Source organism: Planococcus citri, chromosome 2 (assembly GCF_950023065.1).
Source record: "Planococcus citri chromosome 2, ihPlaCitr1.1, whole genome shotgun sequence".
Taxonomy (NCBI): Eukaryota; Metazoa; Arthropoda; class Insecta; order Hemiptera; family Pseudococcidae; genus Planococcus; species Planococcus citri.
Genome location: NC_088678.1, coordinates 9161285 through 9178616, shown reverse-complemented (window position 1 = coordinate 9178616; position 17332 = coordinate 9161285). Strand labels below are relative to the sequence as shown.

General features: G+C 33.8%; 1 protein-coding gene across 2 annotated transcripts; it reads right to left on the bottom strand.

Annotated features, from left to right (window-relative positions):
* Window positions 1-129: 129 nt before the first annotated feature.
* LOC135834540 (uncharacterized) lies at window positions 130-15779 on the bottom strand. Of its 2 annotated transcripts, XM_065348468.1 has the most exons (9): window positions 15324-15779; window positions 14859-14952; window positions 14655-14770; window positions 14497-14582; window positions 6432-6733; window positions 5961-6332; window positions 3180-3355; window positions 2905-3088; window positions 130-2805 (listed from the first exon to the last, which is right to left on the bottom strand). In XM_065348468.1, exons 5-9 carry the CDS (start codon window positions 6730-6732, stop codon window positions 2498-2500), a joined length of 1341 nt encoding a protein of 446 aa, XP_065204540.1. In that variant the 5' UTR covers window position 6733; window positions 14497-14582; window positions 14655-14770; window positions 14859-14952; window positions 15324-15779; the 3' UTR covers window positions 130-2497. The 2 variants fall into 2 exon arrangements, with proteins under 2 accessions (XP_065204540.1, XP_065204539.1); XM_065348467.1 differs by lacking the exons at window positions 130-2805; window positions 2905-3088; window positions 3180-3355; window positions 5961-6332 and adding exons at window positions 8462-10829; window positions 13011-13132 and having other exon boundaries at window positions 6598-6733.
* Between the last annotated feature and the right edge of the window lie 1553 nt (window positions 15780-17332).

The following is a 17332-nucleotide window of genomic DNA, read 5'->3' as shown; positions in this document are numbered from 1 at the left end:
TAGTCAGAAATAGTCAATTAGCAATTAGCAATTAGCATACCATTATGACTGATAATATGGGTATGCATATTATCAGTCATAATGGTATGCTAATTGCTAATTGCTAATTGACTATTTCTGACTAAAAAACAATATTATTATGACTGCTAATATGAGCGTAGATATGACTGCATTCAGTGGCCATGAGAATGATAAATTTTGGTATTGATTTTTAAATTTTTTTGGTTTTGTTTAGGTTATTGAAAAAAAAAAAATGCTAAGCAACAATTATTTTTTATTTCTTTTTAGACTTTATTCAAAACCATACGAATATGTACATTTAAAAAAACGGTACGAGTAAAAAACTACATATAATAACGAATAATTGATGGTAAAAAAACCGGATAAAATATTACGTAGGTATAACTCGACAAAATGATCTAAAAACGAGAGACGAAGAAAACTAATTTAAAAAAACAAAATCCAATAAGAATATAACGATTAATTAATGGTAAAAAATCGGATAAAATATTACGTATAATTCGACAAAATGGCCTAAAAACGAGATGCAAAGAAAACTAATTTAAAAAAACAAAATCCAATAAGAATATAACGATTAATTAATGGTAAAAAATCGGATAAAATATTACGTATAATTCGACAAAATGGCCTAAAAACGAGATGCAAAGAAAACTAATCAAAAATTACTTTATTCAAAACCATTAAGTACGAATACGTAGGTACCCATAAAAAGGTGGTACGAGCAAAAAGCTATATCTAAATTCGTAATCTGCCACTTCAAAAATATCTCGAATTTCTCAAGATCTAAAAATCCAATTCGTACAGCTTAAAATTAACCAAGATTTCCCCAAAAACAAAATCCAATAAGAATATATAAGTAGGAAAAATTAATGGTAGAAAACCGAATAAAATATTATGTACCTAAGTATAATTTGACAAAATGGCCTGAAAACGAGAGGCGAAGAAAACTAATTAAAATTACTTTATTCAAACCCATACGAATACGTAGGTACATGGGTCATTCCACGACAATTCGACCAAGAAGTAGTAAGGGGGGAGGGTCGCAATTTTTTCAAAATTTTTCCCAACGAAATACCTTCCAAAGAGATGACCAATGGCGCAAATCGAAGCCCTCTAGTCCTTTTTTATAGGCTGCTGGGGGGGGGGGGTGTCGAAGTTTTCAGTGAACTTGAAATATCATCCATTTCAGCAGTGGATTAATCGATAACTGCGATACCTACCAAAATGAAACTTTTTCCAATAGTTGAGGATTTTGAAATGCTTTTTGATGATATCATAAAAATCAGTCTTGTGACTTTTTTTCGTACGAAAAATTGGCTCGAAAAGTTTCTAAACGTAATTTTCATATCGTTCCGACTCTCAAAAATTCTGAAAAAATATATATCGGACAACTTTTCATGCTGAACAACATAAATTGAAAAATTGGAATGGCATTATGTCGTAAAGTCGATTTAAAAAAATGGAAAGTTTTCGAAAAAATGCGATTTTTTGAATTGAAACATGAAAAAAAGTTTTGACTGGTGAAGTTGACCCATTTGACCCATATTTTTACGTATCCGTTGAAAACGTTGAAAACCCCCTTCACTCGATAAAATAAAATCACAAAAAAATAAAAATTCAAAAAAATTCAATTTTCAATTCCAAAAATCAAAAACAGTTTCAATTTATTCAATTGTCTTATTTCGACCTCTTTCGGGCGTATTTCATAAAAAAGTTTATAAAAATCATACTCGTAACCAAAAAAATTGAAATTTGTAAATTTCTTGAATTTTCATTTTTTTGTGATGAGTTTATTTCATCGAGTGAAGGGAATTTTTCAACTTTTTCAACGGATACGTAAAAATAGGGGGAAAATGGGTCAACTTCACCAGTCAAAACTTTTTTTAATGTTTCAAATCAAAAAATCGCATTTTTTCGAAAACTTCCCATTTTTTAAAATCGAGTTTAAGACATAATGCCATCCCAATTTTTCAATATGTTGTTCAGCATAAAAAGCTATCCGTAATATATTTTTTCAGAATTTTTCAGAGTCGGAACGATATAAAAGCTACGTTTTCAAACTTATCGAACCAATTTTTTGTACGAAAAAAAGTCACAAGACTGATTTTTATAATATCATTAAAAAGCCTTTCAAAACCCCTAACTATTGGAAAAAGTTCCATTTTTGTAGGTATCAGAGTTATCGATTAATCCACTGCTGAAGTAGATGATATTTCAAGTTCATTAAAAACTTTGACACCCCCTAGCAGCCTTTAAAAAAGGGCTAGAGGGGTTCGATTTGCGCCATTGGTCAACCCTTCAAAAGGTCTTTCATTGGGAAAAATTTTGAAAAAATCGCGACCCTCCCCCCCTTACCACTTCTTGGTCGAATTGACGTGGAATGGCTCAGGTATAAAAAGGCAGTAGGAGCGCCACCTAATACGAATATAAGGAATAATGATAAAAAACCGGATAAAATAATATGTAAAAAAAAATATTACGAAGATTCCGAACCCGTTTTCGATGATGGGCTGGCAGATGGGGTGCTGATAGATGGGGTGCTGATAGATGGGGTGCTGATAGGCGCGGTACTGACCGATGAGGTGCACACAATAACCGAGGAGGTGCTCACTGAATCAATCGCACTGACGGAAGTTGACGATGGTGACGAAGTAGTCGTAACATTTTCTTCATTTTTTCTGGCCAATAGACTGTTCTTTTCATGTCCGGCGTGAATCCAGGATTTAACTCGGCTTTCAAAAACCGCCTGCGGAAACCCATTTTCGTACCGGTTTTCAGTATATTCTGGAATAAAACGCAATAATTAATCACTGATAAAATAAAAATTTATTGTTAATGTGAACTACTTGAAACCATCTTGAAAGACAGCTTCAACATACTTACTGTACATCATCTCGTACATAGTAGATGTTTTCAAGTTGAATTTTTGGTTCGATCCAGAAAAATTGACGACTTTACACGCATCGGTTTTGGATGAAATTGAATCGAAAATAGAGGCCACAAACGGTGATTTTTTCAAGTCATGTTTTCGCTTTCCAAAATTTCCAAAGCTGTTCAGGTATTTCCTCTGCAACACATCAATAGGTACACAATTATACATGGCGATTTGAAAAATATGTATAGGTAAACATCAACATTGATTTTCAGAATATACTTACAAACGTTGTGTTGAAAAGTTTGTTGGATTTTAGTTTTTGGTCGAAGTTTGTCCAGTCTTCCACCGAAACCAGAGGAAGATTTAAAACGGATTTCTGACGGACTGCTTTGCATGGTGATATTTTCACCGGAGAAGTTATTACAGCCGCAGTTGGAGTCTCTTTTGTAGGTGTGCGACCTGAAAAAAATATGAGCGAGGAAAAAAGATTAAAAAATGTCTCGAAAGTACCTGCAATTCAGGATGTACATAATTTGAATTTTTTTTGACAATGAGTAAAGGAACAGTGAATTCTTCAAAAATTTAAATAGAAACCAATAAAATGCAAACCAATACAGATAGAAAATTCTACAGAAAACCAAAACTAAAAACCATACCAAAATTCATAGATATTGTTTTTAAACCTCACAAGGGAACCTCTTAAGGTGTCACACTCCGATTCGAACGGGACCGCAATTTTTGGAAAGAGTATAGTCTAAAACCCCCAAAACCAAATTTTCAGCTGCCCAAGTTCATTTTTCGATTTTTGGCGAATTTTTGGAAATTCAAAATTGACTGCTTTTGGTGATTTATGCTTTTTTTAAAAAGTACGTACTTGATCAATAAAAATGGTCAAAATAAGTCCCAAAACTAATATTAAATTACCCAAATCCAAATTTTACAACTTCCAGCCATTCTGGAGCCTCCAGCGCGATTTTCAATTTCTCCAGAATTTTGAATTAGCTCCAGAAGGCGTGAATATGAAGTTGGGTAGCTAAAAATCGAGTTGTATATTACACTCGACCTGTTTAACTAGTTTATCCGCATTTGAGCCAATTTTGAGAGTGACACCTTAAGAGTGATTTTTTGAGGTGTCACTGTCACTCCGAAACGGCTGGAAATGGTAGAATTTGCGCTCCGGGGGTTAGTTCTTGAAGAAATACATCGATTCGCGCAAATTTCAAAAATTTTCTCACAAACGATTATCTTTTGATTTTTTGGATTGTTTAATAAGCTGGTCAAAAAACCACTCTTGAGCTGTCACTCCCAAAATCGGCTCAGATGTAGATAAACTCATTAAACAGGTCAAGTATAATACACAACTCGATTTTTAGCTGCCCAACTTCATATCCACGCCTTCCGGAGCAAATTAAAAATTCTGGAGGAATTGAAAAATCGCGCTGGAGGCTCCAGAATGGCTGGAAATGGTGAAATTTGGATTTGGGTAATCTGTATTAGTTTTGGGATTTATTTTGACCATTTTTATTGATAAAATACGTACTTTTTTTTTAAAAAAAAGCATAAATCGCCAAAAACAGTCAATTTTTAATTTTCAAAAATTCGCCAAAAATCGAAAAATGAACTTGGGAAGTTGAAAATTTGGTTTTGGGGGTTTTAGACTATGCTCTTTCCAAAAATCGCAGTCCCGTTCAAATCGGAGTGTGACACCTCAAGAGGTTCCTTTGTCAAAACCTGAAATTTTGACTAAGTATTTTTTCATGATGCACGAATAAATGTAACCATGTTCAATTCAAAAATTTTGCTGCCAATTGGAATGTGTCCCTCATAAGAGAAATCAGAGAAGTAGCAGTTTGATTACATCAAGAATTTAAAATTACAAATTTATTCAATACTGACTTTGAAAATTCTAAATTTTGTAAAAAAAACTTTATCAAAAACACAATCATTGATTAAAGACTTGTTCAGGATATTTTTGCATTATTTCACTGAAGTGTTCAATTTTGGTAAATTGTTTTCGAAATACGTATGTACTTTAGGATACCAATCATGAAAGACACAAAATATCCATTAACCTTAATTTAAACCAGATTCCATAATGTTTACCACAGTTTTTTACCAATTTTTTTTTAGGAATGCAAATTCGGCAACCGGGCCTAGGTACTTGAACTTTGATCAAAATTTTTAAAAACAAACAAACATAACTGATCGAAATTTTTTGACAAAATTAATGAAAAGAAGTCATTTTTACGATGCTTTAGCTATCCAAACATACCTACTCATGCAAATTACAATTATATGAATTACTTATTTGTGACGTAGTACAAGTGGCTAGTTTTCATTTGATTAATTTGTCTATCATGAGAAACACGTCGGAAACGAATTTAGTATCCTTTCATTATTAAATTTGAAAAATGTTCAATTCTTATTGTGTACGAAAACTAATCAGTGACGTCGTGCTCCAAATTTTCTGGTGGGGGAGGAGGTAAATTGGGTAGAAAAATGCCGAATGAAAAACCAAAAATGGAGATGGAGTGGTAGAAAAATATAAATTTTTCTAATTATTGATAAAACCTTTTCTTTTTAGAATTTTTGTAGGCTGTAAATGTGAAATTTGTGTATTCTGAAATGAGAAACAATTTTTCCCGAGCAAAGCGATTGTGAGAGCATCTGAAAATTTTCATTTCAAGATGCCTTTTTTTTTAATACGAGGAGTTTATTTTGAAAAAGAAAAGAAAAAAGGCTCGAGTGAAGCGAGGGTGAAAGCGCTTGAAAATTTGTACTTCAAGAAGCATAAAAACGACGTTTTTGTTAGGAAGTTCATTTTTTGGCTTTAAAACTTGATTTTTTTGAAATTTTTACCTTGATTTTGAAAAAGAAAAGAAAACAAGCTCGAGGGAAACGACTGCAAAAGCTTTTGAAATGAGGTCCTTATCCAAAAATTTAACAAATTATCGAAAGAAAATTTGGCTAAGAGATTATTATACCCCATCCCTCCCGCAATGACGCCTCTGAAGTTACCTAACTGAATAATAGAAACTTAATATGTAGTTAAAAATGAACGTACCATCGTTGAGAGTAGCTATGGCTTGTTCAAGTTTCAGGAATCGTGCAGTGCATGTTCTTCTTAACTTTACGTACTGGTCAGTCACTTTTGCCTCGACATTTTTAATCGTCTTGATGATGATATGGGTTTCTTCAGATGGCAGCTTTTTTGTAGCACATGGCAAAGCCATATTTTGAAGATCGATAACTTTTGGAGGCGTGTTATCTTCATGAGGCTGGATAACTACATCAGACTGGATATCTTCATGAGGCTCTTCTGATGACGTTATTGTCGCAGATTTCTCGTTATGAGCAATAGCATAATTATTAAGCAAACTCGCACTCGACTCGTTTTCTAGTTCAGAAACTTTTTTAAGGGCACTTCGATATTTTCCTGAAAAGAAAAAAAGAAAGAATAGTTACGGACTTATATGGGGAATAGAAAATGTATGTAGCCTACTATATCATCTTACTGATCATCACAACAACTTACCGTATTGTCCGTAGTACTTGCAGATTTTACTATTGATCCAGGTTAAACTTTTAAACAGTTTGAGGTTGTTGCCCGTTAAAGGCACTGATGGTAAGAACGGTTCAGTAACTGCCTTTTCACGGAATGCTTGAGTTTCAATTCTGTTTTCCCCATATGGATAAGACATAGTAGTTGTTTCGAAATTAATCCAATCTCTATGGATAATACATATACCGCCAGTAAGAAACTCTGTCCCTAAGAATGCTCCCTCGTCGTGCACTACCACATATGGATGCGTTATCTCGGTGTCGAATAGTTTCATCCTGTAAAAGTTGACAAGACAATTAGTAACTGAATACCTTATTACTGAATAGCATAACATGCATGCTTCAAAGTAAATATTCCGAAAAGCGAGTTGCATAACGTCCCTGTTATTGAGAATTACCATAAATTGATAACAAAATCGCAACAATTGAGCAAAGTTTTACGAAATTGATGAAAATTTGTTAAAATGTTATCAAAATAGCTAGATTAACTTGAAATTAATGCAATGTTACGACAATTTGTTAAAATATCGCCAAAATGTTCAAACATTGAGAAAATTGTTGTAACTCACAAAAAATTGCTCGAATGTTAAGTATTGTAATCAAATTAATACCTATAGAACAAGCATCCTAGAAAAAAACTAATAACATTAGTCTCTACAATTTTCCTCGACATCATTTTTCCGTAATTTGAAAAATTTGCAACCTGACTTTCATAAAAATCGATCTGGAGGCGGACGAAACATTCTATGAAAAAATGATGTTGAGGAAAATTGTAAAAAATTAAATTTCCAATCGTTATAATGCCATTAATTTTTTGCTAGGATGATTAATTTTTGATGTTTTTTTAGCAAAAAACTACAACTTTTTGAGATGCGAAACTCAGAATACTTACTAACTTTTTGGCCACTCTGACAAAATTAAAGACGATTAGTCTATTTTTCATAAAAAATAAATTTTCCCCAAATGCCGCCATACCTTTCTTTTATGAGCCCTCACGAAAAACTGTACATACCAACAAAAAAAACCTTCTGTTTTAATTCTCTACAACTTTTGTTTGAACATTTTTCTCGTACATGCATAATTTTAAAAGCGATGACCGAAAAACCAAAATTTGAGCCTTTTTAATCCCTCCGCCTCGGCCAAAGGGGAAAGTTGTGTTACTCTAAGCGAATTTCAAACCCGTAGGTTGAAAAGTGTACTATCACAAACCCACTGATGCCAAAAACATGTTTGATACAATTTTCCTCAGGTTCGGTGAATTTCTCCCATATCAACTTAGTATAAACAGTTGGAAATTCCTGAAATTTTATGAAACTTATTGAATTTGAAAATTACAGCAATTGATTAATGGAATTTGGCAAAAATTACTAGGTAGAATCATTACAGAAAACGTGTGAAATTGGCATAAAAATTTCCAAGAATTATCAAAAAAGTAATGAAATTTTGCAAGAAACGTATCTATTTAAGATGAGAAAAATAAATTTTTCAAAAATTACATAAAACAATAAACACTGTAAAATGAGCATGAAAATTGGCTTTCTTTTAATAAAATAGGTATGCTTGACAAAAAAAAACTTGTCATATGGTCACGCTAAAAAAATGCAATTAAGGTTTTCAAACTGTTCGTCAAATTTTATTGTTCTCCTTTAAAAATCTTGCACACATCACTCATTTCAATGAAATATTTTCAAGTGTTTTCAGGTTTTCATTTTCTTAAGAAATTTTTGTAAAACATCTTGTGTTCATTGAAATGAAAATACTGTACTATCACAATACCTTTGGCTGAATCAAATTAGGAAAGCAATTGAGAAGCTTCTATATAAATCACTTAACCTAAATTACAGCTGAGCCCGAGATATAATACCCCTTCCCCTATTCTGGGGGGTTTGATTTCATGCAAAAGTCCAAACTTTCTTAAAAACTTTTCAAAATAAGCAGGTAGGTAAGTACGCAAAGCTGTGCATAATTTCGTCAAAAAGCATATTTTAACATAACAATGATTACCATAAAATGAAGTTGATTGTGATGTAAGTTATTGATGCAAATACTTGCATAGGACAAGTTTTTTTGCATCGTCTCCTAAAGGCATTGCGAAACATTTGGAACGAAACTCCGAAAAGTGAACAAGAGTGGTTTCACATTGTAGGTGATCAGTGTCAGCAACCACAAGACCTATTCTTCTTGAAACGTATGGATGAGTATACAGGTCGTCAACTTGTTGAAACTTTCTTACTAAAAGGTACACTTGATCTTCTGCTTTGAAACGTAATATTTTTTGCACATGAACAAAATAATCATTTGGCGGGTCTCCAGTAACACAGTAGGAATCAGCTACTCTATCAGTTCTCAACACACAATTTAAAAATTTGACCTTGAGGTACCTCTCATATGCATTTTCATCAGGCACTTTGGTACTTGATGAGTCGCTTTCATTATTCAGTGCTGTTTTAAGAGATAACACCGGTACATCGAAATACATCGTTTCTACGTCTTTCATTTCAGTGAAATTTTCTCTCACAAATTGACGAGTAAATAGCAGACTGAGGAATTTGTTTATAATTTGTTCTAAAGGACGATTCCCCGATTTAATGTACCTTTTTTTTGTACCCAGAAAACTTTCGTACTTGAAGGCACTGAAGTTGTCCAGGGGGCCAAAATTTTTGTAGTCGTCTGGAAGGTGAATCAATCCATGCACATTGTAACTGATGAATGCCTTGCCATACAATCGAGCACTTTCTTTAACGAATTCTTTGCAATTGTCTTTCGCATTATAGTATATACTTTTCTGGATTTCATCGATAGAAGGGTCATCCATAGGTAACATTTTACACATGGTTCGCATCACCGAATGTAAAACTACAAAATTCTCCCAGTAATCTGGTTTAACAACGCCATGCAACACTGAAGGTCCGATGTATAGAAGGAATTCCCGAAATTGTGTCGCTTTCCAAGTACTAAAGTGTTTTAATCCTTCAGGTTTTCTTTGGAATTCGGCTGGAAAATACGAACTAGCAATAATTTCAAGTCGTTTTGAAATTATGTCTCGGTGGTCACGAAGTAGAAAAACTTTTGATTTCAGTTTTCCTAGCCAAATTTTCAAAAGACGCTTTGTGACCCCTTGCAAAATGAGATGCATGTAATCCAAAGGTACTCTAGAAACAAGGTCAATGTTGGGAATTCGCGTTAATTCTGTTTTTTTTAGATGAAATTCTTCAACAGCACGCCGATCATTATCGGATTCATCGTCACTTTCTGTATCAGAAAAATCACTATTCGAAGTTGAGTGATCAGAATCTACTTGATTGCTACTGTCATCACTATCAGCATCACTGTCAGAGTGATCATCAACTTCTTCATCAGCTGACAACTCTTCCTCACTGGAATAATCTAATAGTAAATTTTCATCGCCAATATCAAATAGCTGAGGTGACAGTGATTCAATTTCTTCCGATTCAATCCGTTCTGATTCAATTTCTTCTACTTGTCCATGCATCACATTGCAATAATCGGATGTGGTTCGTAAAGGTGCATCAAAATGATTTGGAAAACAAACTGTTGTTTTAACTGCTTCGCCTGCAATTTTACACTTAGTGCAACTAAAATATCCCGTATGACCCTTCGTACAAAGTATATAAGATTTTGCTGGAGCATCAACGATAATTTTTTCTAGAATAAACTCATATGTGCGATTCACGTTCTCTATTTCTAGTTGAAGATAAGCATTGCCATCATTTCCTTCATAAAACGAACATACCTCATCAACAAAAGGCTTTAAAAATTGGTTTACATCTTGAGGTTTTGAAGGACCATAGTATGCAGCGATAATGAAGACTGGCCCATCATTTATGCTCCCAAGAAAAGACCAGAAACCCTTGTGGCTGGATTTGAAAACTGGCAATCCGTCAATATTAATCGACAATGCTAACTTCGAATCATTCACATTAAACAGTCGTGTGTCTGGTAACTGCAAAATCTCCTTAATTCCAAAATATACAAATTTACCCGGTGGCATACTTATAATCTGCAGGTTACTGATTTTAAACTTCGGAAGCAAGGTTCTGATATCATTAGAGAGTACTGCAGGAGTTCCAGAATTCATATTCTTAAGTATATCCACTAAATCAGCATAGCAGCTTCTAGTAATGTTATGTTTTGTAGCCCATCTCAGTAATTTTTGTTTGTCATTGAAAACGTATGAAGGCCCTTTTTCCAACTTTTTTCGGTGTCTGATTAGACAATCAACTAAGGTCAGAGGATTTCTTTCCTTAATTTCAATATCATTTAAACAGGGAGAAGGCGGCGTATCCATAGGCTCTTCGATCTCGTTTGCAGCTAATGTAGAATTCAAGTCAGATTCACTTTCTTCCAGCGCCTAGGAAAGGAAGGGCTCAATTACTAAAAATATTTCATCATGGTTGAGATGGCCCTGATTTCATTCGATTAGAAAAACACGAGGTAAAAAATCATATAGTACGGAGGTTTGTACTCAATTTCTTTCAAAAAAGGTAACTTTGATGACCAAACAGTTCGATAAAGTAACTAAAAAGTAACTGAAAAAATTACAAAACGTGAGCAAAACATTCGAATGTAGAAAAAATGCCACAGAAAACTCGATCAAGATTTTGACATTTCGAGCAAAATGTAGGACTTTTTTGGAATTTGTCACCAATAAATGATATTTTGTTGTATTTTTTTTTGAAAAAAAGTTCAATAATTTCGCTAATTTTTGGCAAAAGAAAAAGACTTTTCGAATTTTGGCTACCTACTTATAACATGAAAGTGAGCAGTTTTGTAAATTCTTGAAGAAAAAACTGAGCATTAGGCAACTTTTGAAAAAAAAAGTGGGACTCATTTATTTTTGGGGGGAAAAAACAAGACTCGGCAATTTTAGCATAACCCAACAGAAAATGATTCGAGCTGATCAGGTCTCATCAGTTCTACCTACTTAGATCCAAGCAGGTCTCCCCTGTTTAATCTGATCAAGAAGAAAAAGCTCTAATCAAAATTTTCATCTGACTAACAGTAAGTCTGGTCAAAGCCAAACATTTTCTCCAAGGTAAGCAGGGCTTTTGGCAAAAAAACTGAGACTTTTTTGAAATATTTGTCAAACAAAGAGATATTTCGTAACATTTTGATGAAAAAGTAATGTTTCATGGCAAACTGTAAGTAACGTAACACCATCAGAAAAAGGCGTTTCTGGTAATGGTGAATAAAAAAGATAGATTTTCAGACAATTTTTCAAAAAAGTGAAGCTTTTTAGGAATTTTTTGAGTAAAAAAGAAATTTTTTTGGGCAATTCTTGAATAAAAAAGAAGTTTTGGTATTTTTTGACAAAAAAGCGAGGGTTTTACTCATAGCTCAAAAATTAATCGAGTACCTACATATAAGATAAGGGCAAAAAAATATTGGGTGTTTTGGAAACAATTCCATTTAGACAAGAAGGCATAAACGTTTTGTTACCTTCGAAGTACATTAATAGGTAGGTAATTTTGAAAATAGAAATTTCACCAGGTGTATTTCTAATGAACAAATGGAGGGCCATTCCAATTTCTCATTATTGAGCCATGTATGTATGTATGTATGTATAAGAAGGGAAAGTGGTGTACAGTCTATTGTGCGATAGTCTTGACAGAAATGGAAAATTTTGAAAAATTTACAATAAGGGCTCCAATTAATTGTGCTGAAGATGGATAGGGAAGGGTTGTGTGACGCGTAATGTAAAATGGTACACTACTAGCATTTGCGCATACTGATTTATTTTTGCATTCCCTCAATTGTGCGTTTCTTATAAATGACCCTCTTTACAAGAAACAACCTTCTCAAGTCTTCCAAGTACGAGTTATGTTAATCTACTTGTACAAGGCCCTTCAAAGTTAAAAAAATCAGAAATATGAAAAGAAAAAAAAGTCGGAGAAAAATGAATAAAAAATAGGCTACTTTTAAAAATTTAAAAATCTTACAACAAAAATACTTCCATGTTTTGTTTGTTTCTTACATTGCTTAACAATTTAAGTGACACAGGTACTAGTAGGCCACTTACGCGAAAAATAATCATTCGGCGCAACTGCATAGTATCTAACGAATTTTTTTTTGAAAAAATCAGTACTTTTTTTCAACCAAATTTTCAGAAAGCTATTCACTCACCCCCCCCCCCCCCCCACACACACACACACATTTATCATCATCATCGAGTCGTATTACCGCTCATTAATTTCAATCAAAATTATTTTTAAAAAAACAATAGGTACAAATTAACGCATTACATACATTATAAGACAGTGTGTCTAATGAAATTTCAAAATAAAAAAATCAGACCTTACTTTACTTCAAAATTTTGAAACCCAAATTATGATTATCTTTTGAAGAATTGCTGGTATGTCATTTTCATTCAGTGGCGCAACTCGATGCTAGAATTTCCATCAAAATGTGTGGTTTTAGAAGTAAGTACTTTAAAAGTACTCATTGAAAAAAAATGGATCGATTTTCTGGCTATAATTTTGGGTTGAAAAAAAAATGTAGAGACTGTCACCCTTTCCCATAGTACGACATTTACTTCATAACATTCCTCGTCTTCTTCTTCCAGCTCTGCAGATACCTGAGCTGCAAGACGGTATCTTTGTGTTCGTTTTGACGTAGTGGGGTCTTCCATGTTTTTCCGCTTGGACATAATGGAGCCTGGGGTGGAAACCGTACTAAATTGTTAAAACCATCTTGTTAAACACTAATAGCTTTGCAGAAAACAGTACTAACAACCTCATCATCAACCTAAACCAAAGGTAAACTTACATATAAGTAAGTAAGTAAGTACGTTACTCCTGTCATCCAAATTCATGTTACTTCAGCAAGACAGTAGCACAACTATCCACTAATGCCCTCAAAAGTGATATTTGGACTTATTTAGAACACAAATGCCCACATACGTAGGGCTCCTGGTGGATGTACCGCATGGAGCTCTTAAATCCCCCCTCGAATCTTTCTCCTACTGTTTTTTTTCTCGGTTTCGGATACTAACGTATTTTGGAGAGAGGGGGTGGAGTGGAGTGAGAAAGAAAAGAAATGTATTGACAGAAAATTTACTGACTGGTACGAGAAAAAAAAAATACCAATTTTTCCGAATAAAATTACGAGTTTTAAATTGATATAATATAGGTATGTAATACTCACATCAAGTTAGATTTATTACAAAAATGTTATTTTCATTTTTGAATTTTAAGGAAGTTTCAAAATGGGATTTTTTTTAGTTGAGAGATAAAAATTGGCTTCAACGAAGCAAGAGCAAAGGCTTTCAAAAATTCGGGTTTCGAGAGGTAAAAACAGAGTTTGAAAAAATTTGTTAATTTTTTTATCCAAAATTATACAATTTGAATAAGAAGTTTTTAAACATTTCAACTTCGAAAATGAAAAGTAAACAAACCCGAGTGAAGCAAGGACAGGGCTCGTATTCAATTATTGCCTCAAAAAAGTAATTTTGTAACTAAAAAAGCTCGAAAAATTAACCAACAAGTAATTGAAAAATAGCCAAAAAAGTACCTAACAAAATGTGAGCGAAACATTTGATACAGAAAATACCTCACAAAAAAAAAACAAAATAAGGATTACGAGTTGAATTTTTCAAATCTTTTTAAAGAAAAATGGAGACTTTTTGATTATTTTTGGCATCAAAGTAAGGATTTTAGCAAAGAGAGTGAAAATACGAGTATAATTTTGGTTCTAACATAGGGCAAGGGCTCCTTGGTGTTTCGGAGCTCATGGCTATCATTGACGTAAATTCAGGTTTAAAAATTCTTCCAACATGTCCTGTGTGATCATTTCGGTAATCGGTATGATTATGTTTAAATATCACAATCAAGGGGCACCAACGTCCCATTATGTAACTGACTAGATACAAACAAATTTATTGGGCATGAACCATTTTTCAAAATTGAGGAGTTTTTACACTCCATCCCCTTATTGTACAAATGCAAAAATCAAAATAGTCTGCTCTGACATTTTCAACGTATAGCTACAAAAAGTCAAGTAAATATATTTATAAATCGTACCTGAACTCTGAAGAAATCTAATTCAAAATTGACTGCGACAACGGCGCCGGATCCTCAAGGAATGATAAGTTTTGTTTTAAACGTTTCTGGAAGAGAAGTTACATGGGTTAATGCTTAACAAAAAATAAAACAATTACTGTGGAAAATGCATTACTTACATTTTCTCGTTGGAGCGATTCTATTCTTCTTTTTAATATTTTTTTTTCCGCAACCGACTTCAAATACTTAACAGCCAACTCATTGACGCATAATGGACATCTGGGGACTCGATATCCTGAAATACAGTGAAGAAAGATTAGCATTTATGATTACGTAAATAACTCAGTATTGAAGTTAGGAATTTCTGATTGTCATATACTTACGTGTTCCTTCGAAAGTAATAAAATTACATGACATGGTGAGGTATCATCACAAAAAAGGCCCTTTGGCAGGTGGACAGGTTCGGAAAGGGTAACACTGTGAAATATAAAAAAAGAAAAAAAGATTTTAACTACATTCAACATAACCTCAATTTTGAGTTGATACTTATACAGGAAAAACATAGACCCTATTGGTGTGCCTGGAGGGAAGATGTCCTCGATTACAAAAATCAACGACACACACACACACATACATACATACATACCAGAGCTATGTACCAAATGAAAACGCGCGTGCACGTACGCACTCTCTTTCTTTCTCTCCCTTTCTCTCACACACACACACACACACACACACATGTATACATCATATACGTACATATGAAGAGCTCTATTCCAAAGTGGGAGTCATTTATTTCACCAAAAATGCGTATCTAAACATATTATCTACTAACATTATGTACTTACATTTATTCGATTTCAATATGTCCTCTTGAATACTCGTTCCGAATCCGAATTGATTCGATTAACTAAAGCGACTTTAGAGATTATTAAAAAAAACTTAACGACAAAACGAGAACTTTGGAGTTCGGATTCTTTTATAAAACACAACACTATACGTAGCAATAATATAAATTCTCAATAAGAATTAAGATATACTTATTAAACCAACCGAAATAATCTGAAAAACTTCACAACATGGCGAACTGAACAATAGCATAGCATACTGTTGACAATAGTGTGAAGGAGAAGTACCCACGAATGTAGAAGTAAACTTCTCGCGCATGCGCAATATGGTACCTTCTCCTTCCCCCGCTGAAAGTTTCGCACCTACCCAACCATCCGAACGTGACGTATTGCCACGCAGTCAGATTGTGGTAGTCAGATTTTAAATCTGACTGCTCAGAAAATGCTCGTTTGCCAACCGGGATGAGAGTATACTAGATAAATCATGTACATTGAAAGAGGATGTGGCAAAATTTGACCTTGTCAAGTTCAAAAATAAGAACCGAAGATGGTTCATCCGCATTCCGCAAACGATTTGATCAAAATGTGAAAAATTGATCTCAAATTAATGAATCTCCAATAAATCAAATCATAATGATGGATTTTGCCACAATTACCTTGATGGTAAAATGTTGGTTATATGGTTAAAGGTTACAGCGTTACATGGGCCTAGATGTTCTTTTGTGTTGATGATTTATGTTACGATTTTGGTATAAGTTGTAAGGTTAAGGTTACGGGCTACTAACTGCTTGCGCTTTTCGTGAATTGTTTGCGACTTTATGCATGATTGCGCTTTTAGAAACCGAGGTTGCCCACTCTTATTTGTAATATGCGCTCAGACACTTACTGGACGGAAATACTAAGTAATTCATGCGGAGGAATTTCTTTACTTATCTTCAACAGCATCTCGTAAATACCTACATTAGAATGGATCGTCCCAAAAAAAAATCAGCAGATTTTGACCAAATTCATCAAAGACCTTCATTTTTAGTTGAGAGTTACTCATTGTCAGAAAACATTTTACATTTTAGCTTCGGAGGTGTCTCTGGAGAAGAGAAATGAGCCCTCAAAAAGGAGGCATTTTTGAAAAAATTGTTTTTTCACTCCTGTCACCCAACCTGTTTTAGAAATTTTAGGGTTCTACCAAGCAGTTGCAAATTTGCAGTAGGTAACCAATTTTGATAGATTGCATTATACGTCATATTTTTCAGAAATCTCGAAAACCACACCCAACTTTGGCCTTAAAATTTGCCAATAACCAAAAATGATTACAAAACAGTCTTGCCAAAGTAGGTATTTGGATTTTTTTTTTGAAATATTCAAGCTTGATATTCTTTATAATATCTACGCTAAAATATTCGTTTTTTTTTTGCGAATTGTCAATTTTTAAGAGGGTGCTCTACGTATTGCGTTTTTTAAAAATATAGCATAACCAAAACATGCAAGGCAGAGTACCTACTGATTAGAGGCGATGCATTTTTCGAACGCATATAAATCGAATTAATTGTGTATTTAACAAAAAATTTTTTGGACAATATTTTAATTTAAGGTTTGTTTTAACAAATGAAACCATTCAACACCTCAAACAAACATTATTATCGAAGTAGGGGCAGTGGTAGGATGCTTATCATCAGATTAGACAGGAGAGGAGGGGTGCGAGGAGATGGACCACACAGCATCCTTTTGTTCATGATCCGTTCTTTCCTTCCTAAGCTGCTCATCGGGTACCTATACATGTGGCCCAACTGCCTAGCAGTTATTAATAGATGTATCGCCATAGGGTGTACTATGATCTATATTCCTCCAGGAAAGAATTACGTGATCTATTCTCCACCCTTTTATTAAGAAACTCATCCCTTATACTGGAAGTATGATTATTGATTACGTGGGGGTATTCTATGCGAGATGTACGTTGGTACCTACCAAGTACATCGCGAAAACTTAGCTCTTTACTTAGCTTCAGCTCTCTG